General features: G+C 42.3%; 2 protein-coding genes across 5 annotated transcripts in view; both read left to right on the top strand.

Moving 5' to 3' along the window:
- Positions 1-5,652: 5,652 nt before the first annotated feature.
- Positions 5,653-24,046, top strand: ptpn5 (protein tyrosine phosphatase non-receptor type 5). 3 transcript variants are annotated; one of them, XM_049575268.1, is made up of 15 exons: positions 5,653-5,673; positions 6,101-6,207; positions 10,123-10,231; positions 11,532-11,805; positions 12,420-12,542; positions 12,644-12,739; positions 13,213-13,469; positions 13,696-13,888; positions 14,383-14,467; positions 14,823-14,902; positions 15,129-15,266; positions 15,386-15,496; positions 18,209-18,369; positions 18,695-18,808; positions 21,602-24,046. In XM_049575268.1, the coding sequence occupies exons 4-15, from the start codon at positions 11,539-11,541 to the stop codon at positions 21,693-21,695; spliced, it is 1,719 nt and encodes a 572-aa protein (XP_049431225.1). In that variant the 5' UTR covers positions 5,653-5,673; positions 6,101-6,207; positions 10,123-10,231; positions 11,532-11,538; the 3' UTR covers positions 21,696-24,046. The 3 variants fall into 3 exon arrangements, with proteins under 3 accessions (XP_049431225.1, XP_049431224.1, XP_049431226.1); XM_049575267.1 differs by lacking the exon at positions 5,653-5,673 and having other exon boundaries at positions 5,834-6,207; XM_049575269.1 differs by lacking the exons at positions 5,653-5,673; positions 6,101-6,207 and adding an exon at positions 6,268-6,388.
- A 2,378-nt stretch (positions 24,047-26,424) lies between these two features.
- The window catches only part of dusp8a (dual specificity phosphatase 8a), a 52,048-nt gene continuing 51,038 nt past the window's right edge, over positions 26,425-27,434 (top strand). The window contains exon 1 of one of the 2 annotated variants that reach the window (XM_049573964.1): positions 26,425-26,738. The gene's annotated coding sequence lies outside the window, so the exon portion shown is untranslated. Of the gene's footprint in view, positions 26,739-26,876; positions 27,005-27,434 lie in introns of those variants that run through there. The other variant, XM_049573965.1, reaches the window with a different exon arrangement.

Genomic DNA, 27,434 nt, shown 5'->3' with positions numbered 1-27,434 from the left:
ATTAAGGTGCAGGCTGCAGTGTAGCAGGATGTTTTGCTATCTTTTGGTAAGCAGAACTAAGAGTCTTATTTTGCCTTATTTTGTCTGTCAGCCAGGCTCAGTGGCAAGGTTATGATCATCACTCGGTCTCAGTTGCTGATCGCTCATGGTGCCCAGATTATCTGCAACTTGATATTATTTGCTCAATGCTGAAGAGCACTGAGGTGTACATTAAATTCACTGTAGTGACAAAGGTACAGAGAATTATCCCCTTAAGCTGCAGTTCCTCGAGCTCTGCAGTTTTTGTTTTTTTTTCTTGCATCTTTTACCTCATTTGGTTTTCCAGGCCTAACTGTAGTGTTTGGTTCTCTCTTACTGCTCTCATGAGCCTCGCCTTGACACAGCAGGCACCAAAAAAAGCTCTAAAATCCTGCTGCCTGCCCACCAAAAAGCAGACAAAGTCAGCAACAAGCTGTTGAACATTGTGGAGCATTTGAAAGCTAAAGACATAGATATTCTCCTCAGGAGTTGATGAAGACCAAAAGCAGAGACCGGCCAGGTGACCAGAAAAACGACCCTAAATCAATGCTGCTTTGTGTTTGCAACATGTGTGCATAGGCAACTGTTTGCTAACAAGTTCACCATGTTAATTCAAAACATGATAATATGTTAGTGTTCTAATATGTAATGTGTGTAATGTCTAACACTTGTAGTTGCTTAAATGAGAGGTGATAAATTTGTTCTCCACGAAATTTGTGCTAAATTTATGCTCTTATCTCTATTTTTCAAATGTTGGTGGTGCTTTTAGTGGTTTGCTTTGGATGGTGGTTGCGTATGGCTGTGAGTCACTCACCAGTCTGTAAACTCTCCTCTTGCCAACTTCTAGCTAGCAGGCCAGGTTGAGGTTTTCAAATATGATGAACATCAGTATACACTGAGGAAAACATGGATAAGAATGGGCACCAGCTGTCTTTATGTGTGGACAGTTAAATCAGTCCACAACCGGAAACCATGTATTACCAGAACCATCCGGTAACATGAACAATTGTAAAGCAGCAGCCAGCAATGTAAGGAGAGGCAAAAAACAAAAAACAAAACGTAGGGTGCTTTCAGACCTAGAGTTCGCTTGCTTTGGTCTGAATCAGGGATTTATTTTGTTATAAAGTTGCATAATTGTCTCGTGTTGGTTCGTGTTCTCATGGCAGCGTCACCAGATTAAAAGCCTTGTGTGAGAAACCGCACCAGAGTTCGTTTGTAACCAGAACGAGACCACCTCTTCCAGAAGGTCTAGGTCCGGTTGGTGTGCACGCAAGTGTGAATGCTGTGTTCACACCTGACAAACCAACTTGAGCTTGACTGAACCGAACCAAACAGGGCAGGTGTGAAAGTACCCTTAGGTACAGTGCACAAGCAAAAGGAGCTGATGGGATCACATTCTCTGGAGTTGTATAATTGCATGTGTCCATACTGTGTATATTGTAGTAATGTAGGCCTACCCACAGTACGGTGTAGTAATGTGCATACCATTTGTTAAATGTTTTGGCAATGCTTTATGGTCATGCCAATAAAGTTCATTTGAATGTGAACAGAAAAAAATCGACGTAGTGTTTGTGCTCCTCAGTATTTATGTTGATCAGATACTGGCTGTTTTCTGCTGCTCAGTTCAGAGAGCTGACAGAGAAAGGCTACCATATGGCAAAACAGGAAGGAGGGAGAGACAGAGAGAGCGCAGCACCACACTGAAGGGGGGAGAGACAAGAAATGACAGGAGGTTGTAAGGAAAGAGAGAGAGAGAGAGCAACAGAGGAGGGAGGGAGTTGAGGGAGGGAGTGTAGAAAGCAAGAGGAACTGCACAAGAGAATAAGTGAGAGCAGTGAGAGCATAGGGAGGACAAAAATGATGGCGACCGGAAAATGATTGCAGACCTGGGTGATCAACAGTGAGAAACAGGGTGAGAGGTGGGTGGCAGAGCCTACAACTTGGAAGCAGAGAAGGTGACAGTGGGGGGGTGTTCACTGCTCAGTGATGTGTTATGATCTGACTCTAACCCCCCTACACACACAAACGTGTTTTTGTCACTTCGAAGGACATCACAGCTTTTGTCCATGGAGACTAAACTTAAAAAATAAGACTGGAAATATTCTGTTTTGTTCTAATAACAGGAAAATACCAAAATCACCAATACATTATTGTGTGTCTTAATACGTCACTACTCCCCTGCCAGGTCTGTGTCACTTAACAAACATTCCTACTAGCAACATAAATCTTTAAAAATGACTAATAACTATTTTGTATGGATGTTTATATTAGACTTTATTATTTGTAATCCACACAAAACAATCTACAAATGTGTACCATGTTCCCTAAATATTTCACTATCCACAAACATGTCTTTTAATATTTGTGTTGTGTAAAGTCATATCCATAAAAATACAGATTGATTTGCAAATGGGACTAACTTAATAAACTCCATAAACACGTACTTTAATTTCACATAAAAATGTTACAGGTTTCACAAATGTAAAGAGTAAATACACACTGAGTCATAGTTAGGCAATTGTGGATCACCTGAGTCTGGATTTGTACATTTGTGGATCGTTTCCCGTGAGTTTGCGGGTCATGTGATGTTCATGGCTTCCCTCCTGTGTATTTGCAGAATTTTGTGTGAGGTGTAATTACTCGCCACATCAGTAGGTGGCGACATTCTCTTACATGACATAACTGTACCAAGTAGGCTAAAACAAAGAGCCTATCTAGCATTCACATCTCAGCCGCTATTAGTTCGTTTCCAGAGAGTACGGGGAATTTATACGTGTGCGGTAGACCCTACGCACGCAGCCTACGCAGTTGTGAGCACTTATACTTGTGCGGTGGTGTGTCTGTGTCACTCTGCAGTTACATCTCCAAAACACTAGTTGTGCTGTAATGTTTAGTTGATTCAAAAACCACCCAAAACACACATTAAACATGCCTTAATAGCGACAGTTTCCCACCTGTCTCCTATGTCCCTCAATTTTAATGCACCACATCACACTTATGGGCACTCACATTCACATTCACGGTGTAGGGTTAATGTTTCTCCGTCAGGGATCGGAGAATCATAGTAAGAGGAGGGGGTGGTGGGTTTACACACACTGTAGATACGCATGGCGTGGCTCGTGGGGCCCGGCCCTCCTGGGCTGAGGGTTGGTGCCAGGGAGCCCATTTACATCATGGTGGTGTTGCTGGGTTCCTGGAGTCTGGGGGGTCCGTGTCGGGCGGTGGGTGGGCGGGCCCTCCTGCCCCGCCTGCCTGGGGTGTGTCTCTGGCTCTCTGGGGGTGCCGGCCATTGCCGCCCCGGGTCCTTGGGCCTGTGTGGTGTCCTGTGGCCTCTGCGGCTCCCTGGTCTTGGGGTCTGGGCGCTCCTGCGGTCTTGGGGTGCCATACCGCCCCCCTTCCCCCACAGGGCTGGCCCTGGACCCTGGTGATGGTTTTCATAAACACATTGGGAGGGTTCAAATACACGCATGCATGTTCGATACTTCAGCTCCGTGACGCATCGCAAAGAACCGATGGGATCACTCCAAAAGGGCCCACTTGCTTCTCAAACCTACCACACCACGCTGGCAACTCTTCTCTACCATCGGGCTTTCCCCCTCCACCAAGACTCACATTTTTGGTGTTCAGTATAGACTTCTCTCTTGTTTTTGTTTTTCAGTACAGTATAGTAGACATGTATATGTTTATTTTTGATAATCTACATGGAGCACAACCACCTCAAGGCCACAATACATCAGCTACACTGCCTGCTTCGCCCGTTTTTTTTTGTTTGTTTGTTTATTTGTTTGTTTGTTTTTCCTCCTTCTTCTCCGCATGCACTGTCACTATATAACTCAGGACTTAAGCACCTGCCCCCTCCCCCTTGCTTGTTTCCTTACTTTCCCCTTGACACAGTTTGGTGTATCACGGCCCTCTCTGGCTCATATTAGGAAGTTTTTCCAATAAAGGCTGTTAGGCTAGTCTCCAGGGAGGGTGGCTGACGGTCACAACCACCCATTATGGGTATAAAATACTTGACTGCAAGATTAACAGTGCATCAATCTTCACAAGAAGCTTACACCCTTTTGTGGCACTAAGCTATGAAGACCAATGCAGACAAGTAGGAAAAAAAAAAAAATAGCGACAGTTTCAAACACAGTAACACAAATCTGCTTCATTATAACTCGCAGCATTCACAGACAAAGCACTTGTCTTTATCTGGACACATTTTCCCCACAAATACAACATGCTAATGTTTTTAGCACAAGCCTAAGGCATTTTACATTGTATAAATTAGCCTAGTGGCTAGCAGACTTTTCCTCTTCTGATATGAAGCCAGGGACAACAGCAACATTTAACAAAGGTAACATTACAAAATTCGGCTCCATTACAACTCACAAGGTTCACCAACAAAACAACTGTCTTATACCAAACAAATATAAGATGCTAACATTATTAGCACAAGCCTGCAGCATTTTACATTGTATAATTAGCAGTGGCGTGCACAGACTTTTTGAAGGGCAGGGGCGAAAAGAAAAAAAAGGGCACATACCGCGCGTTCTCGCCACTAAAGAGGGCACTAAGTTCTGCATGTTTTCGAGGGCACTTTAGACATGTTTATATGTTATACAAATGGCACATTATATAGCCTTAAAAGAGACTAACTAGACAGACTACTCAAGTTAGTTTGTAGATAGGATCAGCATCCACAAGAACTGTGTAGATTCAACGTTGGACTGTGAAGAACACAGAGACATGGATGTATGAAAGAAATAAATCCCTGCGGGTCCTCCCCCAGAAAATTTTCAATTAAGTAGATGCCACTTCCTGTATTCTAGTGCATTTTAACACCATTTTAGCACCAGATAATCCAGACTGGTTCTGTGAGATATAGTTCTGGCTCAATATAGATCAAAAAAAGAGCCCAACATAAAAGTCATTGCAACAGTAATGCTTTTACCTCCCAAGAGGGCAGTTTATCATGTTTTAACCAGCCAAGAGGGCAGCTTAGTGTGTTTTTTGGCTCCAAAGAGGGCACTTTAGGTATGGTACGTACGGTATGGCATATGTGTCTACATCGACACAGAGCCTAAAGCACAGGTACACTATCAGTTTGTAACAGAAGAATAAATTCCAACTTAGTATGAGCACATATTTCTTTTTATGTTAAGCATTTGAAATAAAAATGGATCATTTGTAAGGATAAGATTATCGCAATGCTAATTTTGTTTCATTTCTTAAAAACAGATGGACACTAGTTTTAGTAAACATTTCTCAAAGTAAATAGTGCATCTGTTAGGGACTATTTTCAGCTGTGGATGAATATACATTAGATACTCGAGTATATACAGCAGCAGAACGTTGTATGTTGGATTGACTCAAAATAAACTACAGTGCCCATGTTTAAAGTAATGAAGGAACATGTCACCCAGTGCAGCGCTGCGGCTCATTTATGTGTTTTTAATAGTTTTTAGGGCAACAATCGAGGTCTCTGGTACACAGGAATAAGATATATCAGGCTTTGATGACATAATACTTGTTAGTGAGATACATTTGCTGTTGGATTTGGCATTTGTATATGATTTGTTGATGGTAATTAAAATACTGAATATCATCAGCCTCATCCTTTCACCCTAGAATTTAATGGTTTATCATGTGGGAGTGATCTTTTTGGAGGTGAGTCCCCGTAATGTGACAGTGTGAACAGATTTATGTGCCCACAATGTGATTAATGCACACATACACACACACACACACACACACACACACACACACACACACACACACAGCGTCTCTCTATCTCTCGCTCTCCAGCTCCCTCGCTCCCTCGCTTGCTCGCTTGCTCTCCCTCATTCTGGCTCTGTTGCCAAGGCTACCGTACAGCCTCTTGCTGCATATACCTAGACGAAGCTGCCGCCTGTGGATCTCTCTCTCCTCCAGGATACAAACAAAAGAAAAACCAATCAGACTTTTTTATACCTCTATTTTTCTTTCACACACAGACACACACACATCCGTAGATTCTGCCTGTCCTACCCTCACACACGTCCTCTGCCTCTCACTGTCTCCTTCTTACATGCAAACACACTCCTTCTTCTCCCAGACAGAGGAGCAGTAAAGGGATTGGCGTGGTTCTTGGTGTTTGGCTCCTGGTCTTTGGCTCGGAGGGAGCAGAGCGGCAGATGGCGATGTGAAGACGGGCTCAGCCAGGTAAGAGGACTTATCCTAACCAGACTTAAGGCTCTGGGTGAGTGACTGTTCCAGCCCTCCTCTACTCCCTCTGTCTCTCCCTCTTTCCCCCTCCGTGGCTGTGCGACATGAGGTGAATACCAATTCCTCAGCAAAGCCCCCACGGTTCATATGGCTGCTGCGCTTCCCTGGCTGTGAAAAGGTATGGACGTGTGTGATGTAGCTTCTGTATGTGCGTATTTATCCTCTGATGATTAAACCAGATCATTTGCCAACAGGTTGGTTCCTCCGTGCTGTTCTAACTGTGCGTTTCCTCTTCATCTATTATTATTCAGAGCTTGATTTCCTCTGTGTTGTATCATGTCTATGTGACAATGTGGGAGTTACCAGAGAGAGATGCAACAGTCCACCTCCCTGGGTGATTCATTACTAATCCATCCAGCTCTGCACTGTGTGGTCGCTCTAGCTCACCGTAGCCATGTACGTGATATGAATGGTGTTTTGTCTTAGCATGAATGACTGCCAGAGAATGCCATTCCTGCACTGATGTTTTGATGCAGTGCAATCATGTAACACAACCCTTTGTCACCGGGAATCCAAATTTATCTCCAGCAGCCTGTAAATCAATTGGCTATGCAGCACATTTCAATTATTCATACAGTAAAGCTCGGGCTGAATTGTTAGTTTATACGTGTGTTAATGAAATTTCTCTTTGAAATGCCCCTGGAGCTGCTGCAAGAGATTGTAGGAGTGTATGTAAACAATGGAGCTGATTGATTATCTGTCTCTGTGATATACAGGAGGAAGCTGCAGGCTCGCTGGGCATTTAATTCTAAGGTCATTGTGAGCTTATGCGTGTATTGATATCAAGATTTTATCTGTGCAAGTGTGTATGACAGAAAAAGGTTGATGAGGCAGGTCTTGGCCCTCGTGACTTTATCTCACGTTACCATCCCATCATCACTTTCAGTAAGAGCTTCCTCTTCCCTCGTCTCCCTGACACATTCAGCACTTCAACAACACACTCGATACTTCACTCTGGAAACAGGAAATGCTGCTGTACCTGAGATTTTTTGCGGTAATGGTGAGGACAAAAACAAAATCCTGGCCATTTATGAAAACAGAGTAGAAAAACAGATGTGAGCACATTTATTTTTCAGATGGACACACTGGTAGCATCGAGAATGTCCATTAAAACACGAGCCAGCTGTCACCAAATAGAAAAAAAAACTAAACCAGATTAATTCCCGTTGTTCCTGATTGCAGGGAGAGAGCTTTACACAGCTGTCAGCAGACAGTCCTTCCTGGTCCTGTGGTTCTGCTGGGGCTTATTGTATGGCTCCGCTCAGACTCAGCTGGATGTTGGGTGCTTTGAATGGATGCAGATCAATGGAAACACTACACACATACGCTATTTGAAGACTGAGGGGGTGATGTTTGTAAGGACCCAAAGACAGTAGACCTTCAGTGAGGAATGAGGCTGAATCAGCTGTCAGGTTTGACTTATTTGCCATAAATCCACTCACCTTGGTTGTACATTTTTTCTCCGAATAATGTGTTTAGATAGTGGTGTTACTGCTAAATAAAGTTTATTTGTCATCGCACTGTCAAAAGTGCTTTATTTAAGTAGCAATACTTCCCTCTACTGTAATATTCAGCTTGTTCCTGCAGCTTGAGATTGTCAGTGATGTGTAATTTTGAACAACAGCTTTATTGTACATTGTGAGCTTCCGAACAATCAACATTGTATATGAGCTAAAAACAGACAGATTTTTATCATTTTCTGGGTATTAATAACATCTGTCATCAAGGGTGTAGGTTTCATTTTAACATGTGGGATATGGGGGGTCTTCTGCCAGAAAATTTTGAGCATCAACACCTAATTTCCTGCAATCTGGTGAATATGTATGCAGCAATTGGTACCTTCGCTTCATCAATTTCATGGTGTAAAGTCTATAATTCTGCCAAAATAGAAGTTCTTTACTACTTTTATGTTTTTATTGAGGGGGACAAATGCATATGTTCTAAATATTTAAGAGGACACGCACCCTACACCCCCCTCTGAAATCTTCACCTATGAGCATCATCATCATTCAAACCCACAGAGCTTTATTTCAAATTCTAGTGGGGATCCCAAAGTCCCGCAAAGAGACCAAATATCTGCGTCAAATGAGGCTCAATTTTGGAGAAATGTGTACAAAATGATGGAAAAGAAATTTAGCAGTGTGGCTTTAAAAACAAAGGAGTCTTGGTTTGATTTTTTCTCGGTATTAATATCATATAGTTACGGTCAAGAGCTGGAACGAGCTGAGACAGAGTAGGCATGAAACTGAAACTTACTGTGTGACATTGGACAATTTTAACAATCTCAAAGCTCAAAACAGAACCTAAAGAGTGTTTGTTAAAGTGTTAAATGCAGGGCTATACTTATCATTGAGGACACAGATGTCACATTCTCTGTATTATTTCTGGTACATTCTATATTCTTATTTCAGTTGTTTTTATCCAACTATATACAAATTCTGCCACTTTTAGCCCTATAAATGAAAATATTTTCAGTATTTACCAACTAGAATGCAATGAGGAAAAACACTGACACAGCATGTTGAGAAATGAAATCAGTTATCAGTTGATTTTTTTTTTTTTTTTTTTTTTAAGAATTTGAGATTTTATTTTCTGTGTTTGGTTAAAAAGATGTGAGGGTCGGGGGGTAGGGGGACTCATGACATCAGTATTTCTAAAATCCAAGCTACAGCCCTGGTTAAATCTACCAAACAGCTCACCAAGCAAGCGCTGAGCAGCCAAAGCGAGCAACAGAAAAACAAAGATTTACCTCAAAGAGCCAAAGCAAAGAGAGGCAGAATTCTTTTTCGAGACAAATGTGAATATTGTCACTGTTTTCCCAGTGCAGATGCATGTTTGTGTTTTTCATTTTTCATGCAGTGTGTCTGCCAAAGAGTGTGTGTTTGTGTGTGTATGCTACAGTATGTTGGTTGCCACAGTTACCAAAACGCCAACCTCACTGCGTCATTGCCTCAGACAACCTTCACACAAAAAAGAGCTGCTTTTCCTCCCATTCATCCCTCCATCCACTCATCTACCTGCCCCGCTATTGTTTTTAAAAAACGGAAGCATGTTGAACTTTCGCAGCCTCTCTTACACAACACAATCTGTATGTGTGTGTGTGTGTGTGTGTGTGTGTGTGTGTGTACGTTATATGTGTGTGTACATTGCATGTATGCACGTTGCCATGACTACGGGCTGGGCTAACTGGCGTCATCACTTCAAAACCACCTTCGCAGCAAGCAAAGAGAGATAGAAAAGGACTCAAAGCTGCTCCCCTCTGTTCAACACCTGCACTGTGTCTTTCTCTAACACACACACACACACACACACACACAGACACAGCTCCTGCTACTGGTGTGGTCTCATATTCCGCTGAGCTCACCTCATTCGTTCAACAGGGTCCAGTGGCACAGAAGGAGAGGAGGGGAGATGAGAGGGAGGAGAGAGGAGCAGGGAAGGCTTGACTTCATGCATACTGATTCGACTGGAGCAATCTGAATGTATTTCTGAGGGTGTCTGCTTAGTCTGGCTCGAGTCGTCCCCGCCTCGTAGGGAGGGAGAGAGAGGGAGGAAGGGAAAGAAGGAGAGGGGAAGAAATATTGACAGTTTACTGTGTCACCTTACATCACCATCCTCCGCTCATGAAAGCACAGCTGGGAGCTGACAAGGGTGCTACTCTGATCCGTCTTTAGATGAAACAACATTCCAAACCTTGTCTCAGCGTGACCAGCTGAGTTTGAGATGTATAGTAGCATTTAGATAAACGATGTGTTTAAACGTCCTGTATTTCCTGTTTTATCTCTCTTTCCTCTCATTTTGAATGTCGAACACACGAGATGTGATGTTTGGCTGTTGTCGTCTGTCCTTCAGATTTGACTCTGCCTCACAATGGCTGACAACGGCTGGTTGCCACAGGATACAGGATTTAACTTGATCATGTGATCTGACTCCCTCCCCAGTTCCCTGCCATCTATCATAGGTGAGTCATGTGACAGGCTTTATAGATTTTTTTTTGATATCCCACTAACTGGCGAGTCATTTTTTCGTCTGCATTGTTGGTTGGTAATCATTGATAAAAAAAAAAAACTTGTTTCAAACTCATTGGTGACAAATTTAGGCAACAGCAACACATTCAGTTAAAAGTGATATGTGCGCAAACACTACACCACCACTCTCACAGGCCCCCGCATTCACACATCCGCACACACCACGTGGCGGTAATCAGCCAAATGTACAAAACACCTTTATTAATGGTTGAAGGACAAAAGAGCAGGGCGGAAAAGGGCTTTGAATACACTGCTGACTGATACAGAGAGGCTGCGTGTGTGTGTGTGTGTGTGTGTGTGTGTGTGTTGTCAGTAGATGATAATGCTCAGGACGGATGAGAGGGATGAGAGCCACTCTGTTGCCAAGGCGACGGACAGGGCTGTAAACACGCTACCCCTGACTCATCTCTCCACAATAGAGCTTCTCTCTCTCTCTCTCTCTCACACACACACACACACACACATACATACACACACTCTCTCTCTCTCTCCCTCTCTCTCTCTCTCTCTCTCTCTCTCTCTCTGTCAAACACGCACACACACACACACACACACACACACACACACACACACACACACACACACACACACACACACATTCACACAATAGAGTCCAATCTGAAGGAGACAAGAGGATCCGGAGATGAGAGCCACTCCAAGCCGCTTAGCTATACATCTGAGTAGGCCTGTGGAATAAGCACAACTCTTTCTGTCATGCACATGCTCATTTATAAACATACAATTGGACAAACACACACAATCTGACAAACACAGCTTGCGCATAATTGAACTGGAAATCAATACATAGTTTTGTTGAATATTCTTCCGTGCACGTGTCTCATTAGTAGAGCAAAGACAAAAAGGCCCAAAGTGTGATTGCTTACTAAGACATTTTAAAAACCTTTATTTTGTAAAGTTGTGAAGTTTTGTGGGCTTGTTGTTCACACAGGGTGTCTTGGAATCTAACACCATATCAAAGGTCTCAAAAACAGTATAAAACCATAAATAACACTTCCCACACTTTGTGTGTGTGTTGACAAGGGGTTAAAGCAACAACTGAAGCACACATTGTCTTTAGCTGTTTGGGCACTCTTGAAGATCTCTCAGTATTTTGTTAGTTCTCAGATGGTGTTCAAAGGAAACACATAATAAATGTGAAAACATAGTCGGGATCCAGCTTTAAAAGCCTGGTGGTCACGGAGGGAAGACATCTTAATTACCTTCATTTAACAGGGGGATCATGACCCGCCGGCTGAGCAGCTCCACCCGTTCCCACACCGAGGACTCCATCTTCCTGAGGCCTGACGAGGACCCCGTCTGGCTTGATGAGCCCGCGAGGACTGATAAAATAGGCGACGGAGGCCCCAAAAAAGACGGGCCAAAATGCAAAGATGGGCCCGCAGGTGGCCAAAGCCCTCAGGGAGAGGAGGTGTTTATGCACAAGGTGTACGCGCTCGTGATTGAGATCCACTGCTGGGCTGCACTCTTTGTCGTCTCCCAAGTCACGGTACGTGAGAGGACGTCAGATGAGACCAGAAATATTATGTAAAAGTGGATAAAATCTTAACTTGTTTGATTTTTTACTCAAATGTCTGCTATGACCTTCCTGCATAAGCTTTGGTTCTCGGCTCAGCATGTATTGTAGACCAGTATTTACACCACAGCAGTGTAATTGCAACATTAGCAATGCAGATAACACTTGAGCACAAGGTATTCGCTCATCTTGACCCTTATATTTCCACATTTTCTTATCATATGTGTCCTTACATTGTCGTATTTTCTAAAGTAAAAATAACTGGGGCTTCGACTGGACACCTCTTTAGCATTTTTATCTCGGTTGACTTCATGTTTGATTCATTCTGGAAAAATACAACAGGTGCAACATTACCATATGTAAAAAAAACAAAACAAAAAGAGCCGTGTAAACGCGGCCATGATTACAACACCAGACTGCATGTGGTCAATTTACATGTATTTTTTATGCCTGCGTAATAGGCGATCTTCTGTTCTTCTCTGTTCCCTTTTCACCTGAGAGCAGCCACAGCGCTGCCTGATCACCAGTGCATGAATGAGTGGAGAGTTCACAGTGACAATCTGCCTTCCCTCCCTCTCTCCTCGCAGGGGTACTGGGTGTTTTTTGTGGTGGAGGGAAACGGACCTCTCTCCTCCATCTACAAAGCCCTGCAAGTCATTGACTTCTACCTTGGCTTCGTCTTACCCTGCCACCCGATTTTTGGAGTGGATGTAAGTGTCAGTTCTGGAGAGAAAGAGACTCTACTGAATCTAGTGCTGGCTCTGCCTAACTGCCTTTATCGTTGTTGTCTTCTTCTCTCTGCACTGCTCAGTCCATGGTGCTGATGAGGGAGGTTGTGAACACCAAACAGCACAACTGGATCGTCCATGGAACTGCAGGCATCGGTGTCGCCATCTGTGTTATCATGGTAAACCACTGGAGAAGTCATTCAGTGCCTACCCAAAACCTTTTTTATGCTATGTTAAAAACATTTGGTAATTTCTGCATGAAGGTGAGGTCATAGTATGAGCTGAATTACTGTACTAAATTGAAATTAGATGAAGATATTTCACTGGCATTCATGCATTCATTTGTATGTATTTGTTTATGCCATACAATGATAGAAATCACATCCATACCGGGTTAGCAATATACGTCATTTTTAACACACTGGCATCGGATCAGATCTCGGTATTAGCAGATACGCAAGATTAGGAGTCAGTATCAGTATCGGAAATATAAAAATGGTATCAGAACATTGCTAAAAGGAACTAGATTGATGGGATCATTCTTTCTTTTTTCATTTGCTAGTTTCGTTTTCGACTGATTTGTTTATTGACTGATACATAGATGCACAGTTGAAGGGAAAACTGGCAGTTCATCCCGCTAACCTCTCCCCAGGTCGTCCACATGGTGTGTAAGTGGCGTTATGGCACTGGCTTGTGGTCATCAGGAACAGTGGTGCGGGACATTGGTGATCGGCGTCAGTCTGTGAGCCGCCAGCCCTCCTTCACCCTGTCAGAGTGGACAGACGCTCAGGAGGACCTGCTGGACATGGACCCCGTGCCCCAGACTCCAGTCTTTGACATAGGCTGCGACACCAGGACAGAGGCAGACGCCGCCACCCTCACTGTCACACCAGTGGGGCTTCAGGAGAGGTTAGAGTGGGCTGCAAAGGGCTGGGAGTATTTTTAGAATTAAGAGGTGGGAAAAGGATGACAGACAGAAAGTTGTGGGTTTGTCTGTGTGCATTTATATCTGGATCTGCAGGAAGGCACATGCTGTATTCATGTTTTAAATCCATACTGGACATAGCAGATGGGAAAACATACTGTACATCTACATCTGTACATGCAATTGTATGATTCAAGATGTCTCACACAGGAGGGGCTCCAACGTTTCCCTGACCTTGGATATGTGTACACCGGGCTGCACTGAGCCCTACGGCTACGGAGCCCAGCTCTCCCCCAGAGACCAGTCGGCCCAGGAGTACCTCCGACAGGGAACACACACTCTCACCCCTGCCATGCTACACACACGGGCCATGGATGACCAGAGCCTGCAGGCTGAGTTTTATGTGAGCGCAGCAACAGCAGCTCACCCACCTACATGCTTTAGATTAACAGGGATGAACAGAGACTCACCGGAAAAGACGCACACTGACACACACACACATAGACACACAGCCACAAATGCACACACCCACGCACACGCACACACACACACACACACACACACACACACACCCAATGGAGCTCTGCACACACCCGTAAGCTTTTCCACTGTGTGTTAGTGGGCGAAGGAAGGATAGATACAGGCATATTTGCATACGAAACCCCGCAGAGGATTCAAGTCAGTGTTTGCTAGGCAGAAAGATGTGCGTTCAAGACCACACACAAAGTGTCCGTAGAATTTCAATCACCTACAATTAGCAGCAGAAAGTAGTGTGAAGGGCAGTGATGGATTTTATCTTCTTACTGTCTTGTTGCTATATATGTTGAAGGTATGGTTAGCGCTTCCCCTGCATTTCTGCAAGGGTTGATTGTTGTTGCACCCATTGTTCTGTGGCAGGAAACTCCCATGAACTTTGTGGACCCAAAGGAGTACAACTACCCAGGGCTGGTGAGAAAGAACCGCTACAAAACCATCTTACCAAGTGAGTACAGCTGCACCACGAACCAGAACAGTCACTTAAAAGAGATCATGTGGTTGTAAATTCTATGAAAACTGCTTTTTTGTTCTGCTTCTCTTTAATAATTTCACATTTTCATCAACTATTTAGCTCAGATGTGTTTGTAAAAGGTCTGTCTCAGTGCACCAGAATACTGATACTCACAATGAGACACAGCACACAAAGAGACACGAACCAGCCTTGTAGTAAAGCCAAGCTCTAAGATGTACATGTACTCTGGCACGTATGCATAAATATTATCTTCTTCTGCTGGCATCTCTTTGTATTACGACCCATCTGTCTCTTTCTCCCATGATAATCTCACACTGTCCACCGCCAGACACACACAGCAGAGTGATCTTGAAGTCACTGGATGAAGAGGATTTCCTCACTACCTACATCAATGCTAATTATCTCAAAGTAAGTGGAAATGTGTGTATTTATAAGCAAAATCTTGCCCAGTGCAGCTCTGTGATGTAGCCACTGTAAATGTATTCGTTCCTCATGGATATGACCTGGTGTGTTTTCAATGTGTCCTGCTAACTGTTAGGAGAAACAGATATTTGTATATGACAACATCAGGCATGTTTCTGTGTGTGTGTGTGTGTGTGTGTGTGTGTGTGTGTGTGTGTGTGTGTGTGTGTAGGGTTATGGGGGTGAGGAATGTGCATACATTGCCACCCAGGGTCCCACCGTCAACACAGTCGGGGACTTCTGGAGGATGGTGTGGCAGGAGAAAAGCCCAATCATAGTGATGATCACCAACCTGGAGGAGAAAAACGAGGTCAGTGAAATGATGATGATGATGATGATAATGATGGATACAATAATGGGTAAATGTACAGATGTGTTGATAATCAGATGTGTAAAAATATCCACTCCTGAATCCATTGTGTTTTGTAGAAATGTGCAGAGTACTGGCCCGAGGACACTGTGACCCATGAGGGTATCGAGATCACCGTTGTCACGGTAACCCAGGAGGATGACTACAGTCTGAGGGTGTTTACTTTAAAGGTAAGACGCAGAAAGACTGTTATAATGTCACGCAAGAAGGGGGAATACAGTGCACAATATAACTAAATACAGTTAGTTGAGGGGTCAGTTCAAATGAATTGCAGAAATACTAGCTATTTTGCCATTTATCTTCAGTGGTATATCTAGTTATGCAGATGCCTTCAGTTTTATTTTTTAATACAGTGGAGGTGAATTTAATTTCTAGTGCTCAAAGCATTAACACGTAACTTAACAAACAAAACAAAACTAACAGTCTACAGCCACACTGGTGGCTCTGTGAGGTTGTATGGTAACATATCAGCATGCTAAAATATTAACAGGTTTACCATGATCACTTTGCAGCTAGCATATTCGAAGTAGTACAGCTGAGACTGATGGGAATGACATTAGTTTTGCAGGTTTTTGGTTTTTAAACCAAACAACTGGACAAATTTGAATGTGATGACAGTGCTTGAAGAAAAGTTCCACCGGTTGTTATGATTCCTCCTGAGGACTGATTTGACACATCCACGAGGGTGGCGAGTGTCCGCATGGCCAAAGTAACGTCACACCATCAGACACACCTCTTTACAGGGTCCCAGATGCAATTTTTTTTCATAGGAGGGGGAAGATATGTCCTTCCCTACCCTCCCTCTGATTAGCAAGTCAACGTTGTCTTCGTTGGTTGGGTTGGTCAGGTTAAGGCATCAGGAGTGAGATTGGTCATGGTTAGGGTGAAATGTCAGGGAAAGCCAATCAGAGGCAGAGTAAGGCAGAGTAGGGAGGGTCATGGGAAGGTCATGCCTTCACCCTACAAGGAAAACAAATATTGCGTCCCGTGCAGCTGATTTTAGCCTCTGTGCACATCTGAGGGCAGGATGTTGGTGAAGATTCTCAGTCGTCCAGGTCATGATAAGTGCTATATCGTAGGCAAATGGACTTGCTTGAGTTGATTTCGTTCATGTGTGACCATACCCTTACATATTCTGACTATGTGGACGCTAATGGGCAGAACAGAAATCATGCTGAAGACTTGAGTTTTAGATGCACTGCACTCTAATATTTAATGATATTTCATGCATTAGTCGGAGACAGAGATATACAGTGTGGACCAACAGGCCAACATTAGAGCACAGAAACACACTATGGCTAAAAATGCCGCAGTAACTACATTTTTCATAACCCCCATTACTCTGTATAATTCACAGAGCTCACAGTAAACTTTGTTCTTCCAAACATATAATCCTAAATTAAAAAAACACTGAAAGTGATCACATCTGTTGTTTCGGTGTGGCAGTAAAAAAGTCATAGATGGATATCTCAAAACCCAGACGAATAAATCCAATAAATGACTCTAACCTGCAGTATATCTGTTGACAACTGGCCTAGTGTGTGTTGAAATTATTTTTACAGGTGATTGTGTGTGTGTGTGTGTGTGTGTGTGTGTGTGTGTGTGTGTGTGTGTGTGACCTCAAGATTAATATTAGACAAAGTAATAAAAACATGGAGCCCTGGAGTGCAGACTTCTCTGCCATCACACCAGATTGTGATCCTGGGTTCTCAACATACCAAGCAAACACTGCCCAAGTTTTGTTTTGGCTAAAGTAAATGTTTTCATCAGACTGTCAACGCCCTTGCAGACTCACTACAGACATGTGTGTGGGGTGGTGGCGATGAAAAGATGAATGAAGGAATGGTCACGACGACAGTTACAGTGTTTGAGGAGCCAGACTTTGGTGTCAATGCTATTGGAGTCTACGGGGCGGGCATAGCCAATCACACTATAACCTATCATGTCTTTGTTGTTTTAATTGTAATGGAAAAAATAATTTAACCAGATTATCTAAATATCCGAGTTTGTTTTCCTTTTCATTCGTCTCCAAACAGAACATGGTTCCGTCCAGCAGCTGCATCTCAGCCTCTGTTGAACAGAGCCATGATCTGTTTGGAGACCAATAACATGGAAAATGAACACACACATTTAGATAAAAAAAATGTAAGTCAACATCACATAATGTGTGTTTTTAATATGGTGGAAGGATTTTTCAGTCAAACTTGAAACAACAAAGATATGATGGGTTATATTTTGATCTGCTGTGCCCACCCCATTAACATCAATCAAACTGACTCCAGAATCTGACTCCTCGAACGCTGTCACTGTCGTCAGGACCATTCCTTCTTGTATATTTTCCTTGGTCGATGATTTACACAATGTTCTGACGTAGCTGTTCTTTTTGGGTCCATTCATGTGCTCACGATGGGTTCCTTAAATTGAATTTGGGGTCATGGTGGCATTGGCACTTAGCAAGTCAGACATGATAATTCAGTAAATGCAGCCTGCATCTGATTACTAAGCATCAGGGGACCATTATATAACTGTGCTAAAAGCTTGTTGTTTATTCAAGTTAAAAGCTTGTTGTTTATGTTGTTTATCTGTTGTATTAATGATTATTGTCAGGCTGACACTCGGGTAATAGAGGTAGCTGATGGATTTGATTATGTTACAGTACAGGCGAGGAGGGAGTAGACTATGTAAGCTCTTTTTTATAACCCTCTTTTTTTGCTGTCTTGCTCTGCATTCATTGTTGTCGTAGCAACTAACACCAAGGTAACAATTTGGATATGCACGCAGAGCAACAGGCTGATCAGAAATCACTCTCAGTGTGTCTGTCTCATGTACATGTGCAATGTGATTACATCTGTATTTTATGCCTGATTGCCTGTCCGTGTCAGTGTGGGGGAGAGGAGCGCAGTCTGCGGCAGTATTGGTACACCTCGTGGCCTGATCAGAAGACTCCAGATAAGGCTCCGCCCCTTCTGGAACTGGTGCAGGAAGTGGAAAGGGCCCGAGAGGAAGCTCCGCCCTCCAGTGGCCCTACAATCGTCCACTGCAGGTACAAAAGTAGCCTGTTAAGGAGTAAGGAGTTAAAAATGTGTTCAGAAGGTTCTGAGTAAAGAGGCCTGTAATGAGCCAATGTTGATGATAAAGATGTGTAGGGGAAACTGCCCAATTTGATATTACAGGAACGGTTTTTACTGCTGTGTTTTTTACTACAGAAACCACTTGGCAGAGCATTTGTCTTCCTCCAATACTCCACTGTCTGATTTCCCCAGGGAGGATTTGGCATTAATCAAATTAATGGGATCACTGCTAATCAATACACAGATCCATCCATTTTCTCCTGCGTCCCTTCACCCCCTTCAACTTTTTGTCCGCAGTGCTGGAATTGGTCGAACTGGCTGCTTCATCGCCACCTCCATCCTGTGCAAGCAGCTGAGGACTGAGGGTGTGGTTGACATCCTGAGAACCACCTGCCAGCTCCGTCTGGACAGGTGAGATATTCTTAGCCCTTATCCATGCGCATGACTATCTTTAGTTCTTGGCAAGTGTTTGTTTGTTATGGGAAAAGCGCATGGTTGACGTAGTTTCCATTGATCTGGTTCCAAATCTCCAGCTACAGTAAGTCGCTGTGAGCTCAAGTTTAGATAGTTAACCCCAAAATGGAACTTCTGTAAATATTTAGATTTTATAGAACCATCAACCAATGAGTTACACTGCCAAAGTCAATCTCAGCCTTCTTGCGATACACAGCATCATGTAAATGTTTTTCTAGGGAAATAAATGATGGTCATTAATACACCCTAGAAGTTGAGTATTAATGTAATGTAAAGGAAAAACAGATGTAACTAATAACCAGTAGTGTAGCAGAGGGTTTATGCAGGTATACAGGGCATACCCACTTCTTTTTTCTGTTCGATTACAGTATACCCACCTATCAGCCAACATACAGAGAATACTTACTCCTGTCTCAGTAACCTACCCATCTACTTAATAGTACACCCAGCTGATCAGCTATCACTATACCACTGCTAATAACTAAGTAATCATGGCTGCGTTCCATTTCAGTGTCCCAGTAAGCCATGCAGGTATTTTACATGCACAGTGGCTTTGCTCTGACCCAGGAACAGCCAAGTAGCATGCAGCCAGTATTAGTGCTATGAGTTACACCTGTGTTTGACAAGTCAAAATGTCATGGCTCATTGTGTTGCATGCACTGTTGGAGAAAATGAGATGAGCATTTTTTTTTCTGTGTTGGAGCTGTTAAATGGTGACCCAGTTTTATTTCAGTAAAGTAAGGAATGAAATAAAAATATGAGGGCTACTTCCATAGACTGTCCCAGGGATGAAAATTTTCTGTAGGCCAATGCAAAAGTTAGCATCGCATTGGTTCCCTCGTCAAAGAGTCTAAGGGATTTTTCCATTGGATTTTGGATTACTGCCGAAAATAAGATCTGTGGCAACACACGTCCATGATACCTACACGTTTTTTTTAGCAAGTAATCTTGAACAAATGAACACTGCTTTCATGATTATTGAAGCCTGAATGCAGTTACCAGAAGTAAAAAGCTAATGTTAGGCTATAAACAAACAACACTACAGTCACATGATTTATTGTCACCACTATTACAAGACTGTAAAGCTGTGTTCAGCGCAGCTCAGCATGACAACATCCTGTAGTCTCCTTTAGCCACTTGTTAGCAACCGTCTTTTTTAGAACACATAGAAGCTTCAAGGTTCGTGAGTGAGGTATTCACTGATGTATTTTATATTGTGGAGCAAAACGTGAAAGTCTCTTAAGCCTCTGTTAACCACAGACCTTATTTCAGGCATTTAACCAAATATCAATTCAAAAAACCCATTTAGTTCAAGACAAGGGAACTGGGTGTGCAAAAATGCTAACTAATTTCTGGGTTTCAGGACTAATTCAGGACTTCTTCTTTTTGTGACATCAGTACAGGTTTGGTTAAAATTGTGATAGGCAGATCCAGTAGCTACTACATTTCTATAGAAACGAAACATCTGCCTCTTTAATAGAAAAATAGAACTTGCTGTACCTAAACAAAATTAGTCAAAGTACTAATATAGCCTATATAAGCAAGAAAATAATTTTCAGATTTCCGTGAACTGCTCTTTACAGTAAGACAGAACCAAATTCATAGCTCTGTGTTACAGCAACAAACTATCTTAAGAAAAAAAGAGTCTCAAGAAATTACAAGACATTTGACCCATAGGTTTTGATGGATGCCATACCAAAGTTCCAGCATACCTGCGGGGCTTAAGCTAAACTACTATTGAGCTAATGCTGATGTTAGCATGCTAACATGCTCACACTGAAAATGATAACATGCTGATGTTAAAAAGGCATAATGTTTACCATGGTTGCCATCACTGTTTAGCACATTAGCATGCTAACAATTGCTTAATGACACTAAACACAAAGAACAGTTGAGAATGTCATAAGTTTTGCAGAGTTTTGGTCATAAACCAAAATTTTGGTGGTATTAAAATGTCCCGATGAGTGTGCTAGAAAAAAATGTTAAAGGGACAGTTCACCCCCAAATGAAAACTATGTTTTCAATCTTACCTGTAGTGCTATTGATCAGTCTAGATTGTTTTGGTGTGAATTCCCCGAGTGTTGGAGATATTCCTTCTGCCCAGTGATACGGTTGATGGGTGTAGTTTGGTAGAAAGAAAATAGTTCCTACATGAAACTGCTCCCAACAAGGTCTGTGGATTATCTTGAGTAACCGGGTCATGATTTGTGGCAAGAGACATTGCTTTTGAGTTTTTCAAATGTGTTTTTCTGGCACTTTGAGCACCATGAGCGGAGTGCCATCTGGTTCCATTATATTTGAGAGAGGGCGGACATTTCTACGAACAATATCTCCAACACTCTGCAACTCACACCAAAACAATCTAGATTGATAAACAGCACAACAGGTAAAAGTAAAATATGTATTTTTAATTTTGCAGTGAACTGTCTCTTTAAGGGTAATCAAAGTACAGTAATTGTAATTCATCCTGCCTCATGGCGAACCATCTAACAATTTAGACATTTTGTTTAATGTAACAAATGTAGACCCCATGGTGGCATTAGAGGAGAAGTCAGAGATCACAGTCATCAGGATACATTGTTTGGGAATCATTAATGTCTGTGTTCAACTTTGACCTCGATTTGGCTATAATTTTTGCGCAAGATTTCACAGCAATCCATCCTGTCATTATTAAGATATCTCAGTCTGTACCAACCGCATCATGGGTGTCTTTCTTTGTGTGTTTCTCAGGGGCGGTATGATCCAGACGTGCGAGCAGTACCAGTTTGTGCATCACGTCCTCAGCCTGTATGAGAAGCAGCTGTCTCACACTGCTGAGGAGTAGAGTGAGCGCTCCAGCCACACCCAGACCGAGACACACCACTGTACACTGTACCGCCTCTGGTGGTATGCACCACTGTACCTAGCATCATCTCAGTCTCACCCTTTAACAAGTTCAAACCATCTTAATCTCTTCACCCAAGATAGGCTCATATGCTCAGACAGGACTGAATGGTCGACATGAAATCTGTGCTTACTGTATGTCTTTGAGCAGAACAAACATAGGGAGGTGGGATTTAAGACGGCCCCCCAAAATCCTGATCAGACGCTTAGCGGCCTGAAGAGTCGTGACAGCCAGGCCCTGAAATAATCCAAGCCTGCACTACTGACATAATTTCATTGCACTGCTGAGGTTTTTTTTCTTTTATCACCTTACTGTACATGAGTCTCAGTCATCAAGCCCCCTCACATGCTTTATGTACAGTCATCAAAAGGTTAAACTGGAGCTGAAGTATAGTCAGATCACCTGCAGTCTCCCAAAGTTATGGTCAGTTATAAGGGCCCTTTACAGTATAAGTGCCAGCATAATTTAAATCTACAGAGATGATCAAATGCCAGCCTAATATTAAACACTATATAGATGTTAAAGTTCACGAGAAATATAAGTTAACAAGCATCATTTCTCATTGACTCTCACTTTTAATGTAAAAAAAAAAAAGAAGAAAATCACTACAAAAGGCCTGTTTCAACTTTCAATGCATTCAGGAGCCACCTCATCTTCAGGTTGCATGGTGCTAAGTGTTCATTAAAGGCATGTGCAATGTTATGGAACATAGGAATGTATAACAATTAGGTTATTAATTAACTAATTAGGATTTCTGTGCAATCTACAGTATTACAGTTCTACCATGCTGCCTGTGCAGTCCTCATGGCCCATGATGTTTACAGTAAACAACTCCTGCATTAAGGCCACATAGACGTACACTCAGAGGCGTCACAGAGCCGGCGACACTGAGGGGACGGAGGCCAGAAATAGAATCAGACCGTCTGAAAAATCAATGCAAAGCCCGGTGAAAGCTCTGGATGAACTGACATACTCAACACAGGGAAGCAAAAAGTCACATTGAAGAATGCACTATAAGCTGATGACAGGTGGTCACATACTCTTCTTGTAAATGTCCCATTACTTTCATGATCGCCCTCAGAGTTACATGCTCCGTGATGCCTCTGCTTTCAACAGTAGCTTGAACACATCCGTGAAGTAAGAAGCCCATGATTGTTGTATAGACAGGCCAGGCCTAATCTGTATGAAGCACAATAGACCAACTAAGGTTGTCTCTGATGTTCAGCTGTAAAAGTTCTTTTTTTCCCGTATTGTGTTTTGGTTGTGTTGAGTTTAATGGATTGCATGTGCTGTATGGGACTCCATAGGTCCAAAAATCAAAGCGACGTGATTGGTTGTCCTGCTTTTTGTTGTGTAAAAGGGTTTAAGCCTATTATATTGCTTGCTCTCGGCCAATGCTTTTGATACAGTTTGCTTTTGTGAAACCAACCAGAGATATTTTTAGAACATTTTGATACAATCCTTTCGAGTAGATGCCTTGTGTATATTTCCGTTTACACCATGATGGAATGTAGCTCATACTGTGGATCAAACCATCGGTTTATATTGCAAGATTTGACAGAACAAAATGTGACAACTACCTAAGTTACCTTACAGTACAGAAAAATAAATAGATTATGTTCAGTCTTCAGTATTATTACTTTATGCCTTTAGGCTTTGCTTTAATATGCTTTGCTTTCTGTGTATGTTTTTATTGTTTTTTTTTTTCTTGGAGAATTTTACCTCAGACTGAGTTTTTACGCAGTCCCCACTTGATTCCATCTGTGACTCTAGGCCACTCTCAAGTTGACAACACGAGAAATAATTGCTATGTGTAAGGCAGCTAAAACAGTGAGGACAGTTTTGTATGTAACAAAAATCACACTGAAACAACTTCTCTCTTGACTCAACGCATCAGATCAACAGTCACGAACATTATCAGAGGATGGCGTTAACTGCGTGGGCTCGGACCAATTTATGAACATCAAATCATCTAGCAAATTAAACTGCCAAAATTGCCTTTTACAGAAATAAAAATAGGACTGGGATTTATAAGAAAAGCTACAATCTGTTGTCAAACTTTTGACATAATCCTCTGATAATGTTCAGTGTACTCAAGCTTTTGTTTTGAGTGCTTGTTTTCAATGCTTACCTGATCCTCCTCTGATGATCAAAATGGGGACGACGAAATAGCCAAACAGTGAGACGTACAACCAACCAGCAATCAGTATTCCTCTCCTCTGCTACAGTATCGCTTTAAGTTGTGAGTTTTTGCATCCAAATAAAGGTAGATTTTCATGAATCTGTGTTGCTGTCTCTCAGACACTCAATCACACACAAACCCCCTTTAAACCTGAGAATCAGTAAAGCTAATAATTGTGATTCCAAATTAGAAATATAAAGGTTATAATGAAATTAAAACTGAGATTTAAATGGGTGATTATGTCAAATCCATGCTAATGTGACATCCACTCACCTTTAGTGTACCTGCAGAAATTCCCTTTTGCACCACAGAGTGCAGTTATATAGTTCTACCACTAGGTGTCAGCACATACAATGTAATTGCATATACTGCCAACAGCTCACCCTGCATTCATCTGCTTACTCACTAACTTATTTGGAAGGCAGAGCAACAGAACAAAGGCTTTCAATCAAACAAAAGAATTCATGATACTGAACTCAAACACGCAACACCCAATTATTACAACTGTTTTATTGAGTGGTTAGCACTAATGTGAAACTGGGGATCAATCAATAATAATTTCTATATGTACCTTAAGAATATGTTTATGAAATATTCAAAATATATTTCTCTTACAGCCAATACCAATAATACACACACACACACACACACACACACACACACACACACACATACACACACACACACACAGGTGTTTTCATTTCTGTTATCCGATCAGAGCTTCTCTCAGTGCCATGAGCTTTACACACTCTACCTGATTGACATGCTCCTCGCCCTCCAGTTAAGTTTTGTTCTTACAAATTACACCTCTGTCATTCTTTCAGTACACACATTGGTGACATCATGTGAATTCCAGCATAGCCTCACCCAACTTCCTCCTAATCAGAAGTTTATAAGACAGGGTAATTGAACACATCTGTGTGGATGTGCAGGGCCTTTAAATCATTATCAGAGCTGTGAAATGTATCTGTGGGAAAACCAGAAATCAGTGTGTAGTGGCCATTTGTCAGTAAAATCAAAATCATACACAAAAGGGGACTGACGCACCATGGGCATGTGATGTACGCAAGCAAAGGAAGCACATTGTCCCTTCAAAGTTTCTGCGTTCCATAAGATTTATTTCTCCGAAAGCAAGCAAGCAATCACAGGAACAAAGAAATCATGGCTCCTGCTGCCTCTTTTGCTCTAGTAAAAAAAGACATTTTGCCCACTCAGGTACCTACCTATATAACCACAGGTGCTCATGTCACCCAATTCACAAACAATACAACGCAAAACAAGAGAAGACTTAATTAATCCCACACAAGGGAAACTGACATGTTGCTCAAGAGTCAGAAGCAACAGAAAAAACATGGAAACTAAGTGCTAAAAAGTATAAACATGTCACAAAACTACAACTTAGATCAAATAAAAATAAAATATGATAAAATCTACATGCACTATATACAACTTACACTTGTGCACACACTGTGTGTGCACAGGATCACTGAAATACATACATTTCCTGTAAAGATATAGAAATCTACCTTATAAATATTAGTGCACAGTAAGTTAGAAAATATTGCACAGTAGGAAATTGCACAAGCATGTTACACCGTGTAAATATAAAGGATGTGTGTATGAACGTGTATGTGAATATGTATAATCATAAATAAATAAATACATATGCATATAACTTGAGGAAGAAAATAGAGCAAATTAGCTGTCATGTTGTTGTTGGTGGTGGTGGTGTGTGTGTGTGTGTAACAATGTTGCCTTGTCAAAGAGTCTGACTGAGGTCCACAGAGTCCTGTGGAAGATGTATGTCTTGCAGTGTGGGTGCTGCAGTCTGTTACTGAAGGAATACTATTATTATTGATTTATTTATTCTATTATTTGTAATTAATTTGATTTAATTACACAAATAATTAGCATAAAAAATGTGAAATTCTAATTTAAATAAAACAAACATTTAGAAAAATCAAACAATACTACTTGTCATTAGTAAACAACTCTTACTAAATACTAAGGCAAATAGCTTCCACAGGGTCAACACATAGTAACACAAGTCACCCACTGTATGTTGTTTATAGCAAGCTTAGTAAAGCAAACAAAAAAAGTCAATGCAACATTCTAGTTAAGGGGTTATTATGAAAGAATTTAATCATTAGCACTATATTAAACTGATGCTGTTGGTGGTGTTAGTCTTTTTTATTTAATTATTTAACTGCAACACTGGTTTATTACTACGGCAGTGACTGCAGGAGCCATTGCGCGTCTCCTTTAAAAAGCCGGACTGTCCCTTTAATCCGCGGATAAGGATACTGACGTCACCCAGCCCTGAGCTGCCTGCGCTGATTGGCTGGAGATGACATCAACCTCATATTTTTTTCCTTTTTTTCTCCCCCCCCCCCCTCCCCTCCCTACTGAACCATGACCTCATCGCTTTAGTTCAAGAAAGTGCTAAAGTGCACCTTCAGTAACTACACCCACCCCCTCCTCCTCCCCAACACACACATACACACACTTACACACACATACACACAACCCGTTTTAGCTGTTAACCTAGCCTCGCCAAGCTAATCTGTCCCTCCACGCGCTGACCGCGTATCCAGGTCAGTTAAACGGCTGAAGGAGCGGTTTGTCGCCTGTCACCGCGCTTTCATGTCTCGTTTGCTCCTGGCGCTGTCACCCTCTGTCAGCCGCACTGTCCCCCGCCACACAGCCAGGTAAACCCCGGCCAGCCCCATGAAGACACCGCCGCTGTCCCCTCACACATGGAGGCCAGTTGAATAACACACAGGAGCCGCGTGGAGCCCGAGGTGAGTATCTTTATGTGTGATAATTAGCAGCGAGGAGTTGTGTTGTTATCAAGTGCGTTGCTACCCACGGAGCTAGCTTAGCAGCGGTTGCTCGAGTTCCGCTCCGTGCTCGCGCCCCCCCTCTGCTGCGGCGAGTCTGTCAGCGCGCACTCCCCCTGTTAATGTGCGCGCCCGTCTTATTATGGGAATTAAACCCGTCCAGGCTGAACTTATCCACTCTTTTATTTTGCTAAACGTCTTTTTGTTTCCTGTGCGAGCATTTAAAGGTAGGTAATAAACACATCTGTATATATTTTCTGTTTAATTCGCGCGCTGCTGTTTATAATTATCACAGCCAGCCCGATCAATGGTTCATTTTCGCATGCGGACATATCCACGCGTCATAACAACACAGGGCAGGTTTCCCACTCAAACAAGGCGCAGTGAGCCTTTCCATAAACGCGTTACATGTTTCTAATTATGCATCGTTTGTAAAAAGCTATGGCCGCTGTCCGCATTGTGCTCTATTCTTATTTCTAATCTAGGTCGGTTTATTATAGCGCGCTACCACCGCTCACCCTCCATCATTGTTATTAACGTTATCAAACAGGCCACAATGTCCCATCTATGTCTTTGTGCGTCCCATTTCTTTATTATCACAATATCTGAGGATGTGCCTTTTTGTAAGGAAGGGGTTTTCCACATTTTTATTTCTAC

Source organism: Epinephelus fuscoguttatus, linkage group LG4, assembly GCF_011397635.1.
Source record: "Epinephelus fuscoguttatus linkage group LG4, E.fuscoguttatus.final_Chr_v1".
NCBI lineage: Eukaryota > Metazoa > Chordata > Actinopteri > Perciformes > Serranidae > Epinephelus > Epinephelus fuscoguttatus.
Note: the sequence above shows the minus strand (reverse complement) of the source record. Positions and strands in the feature narration are given on the sequence as shown.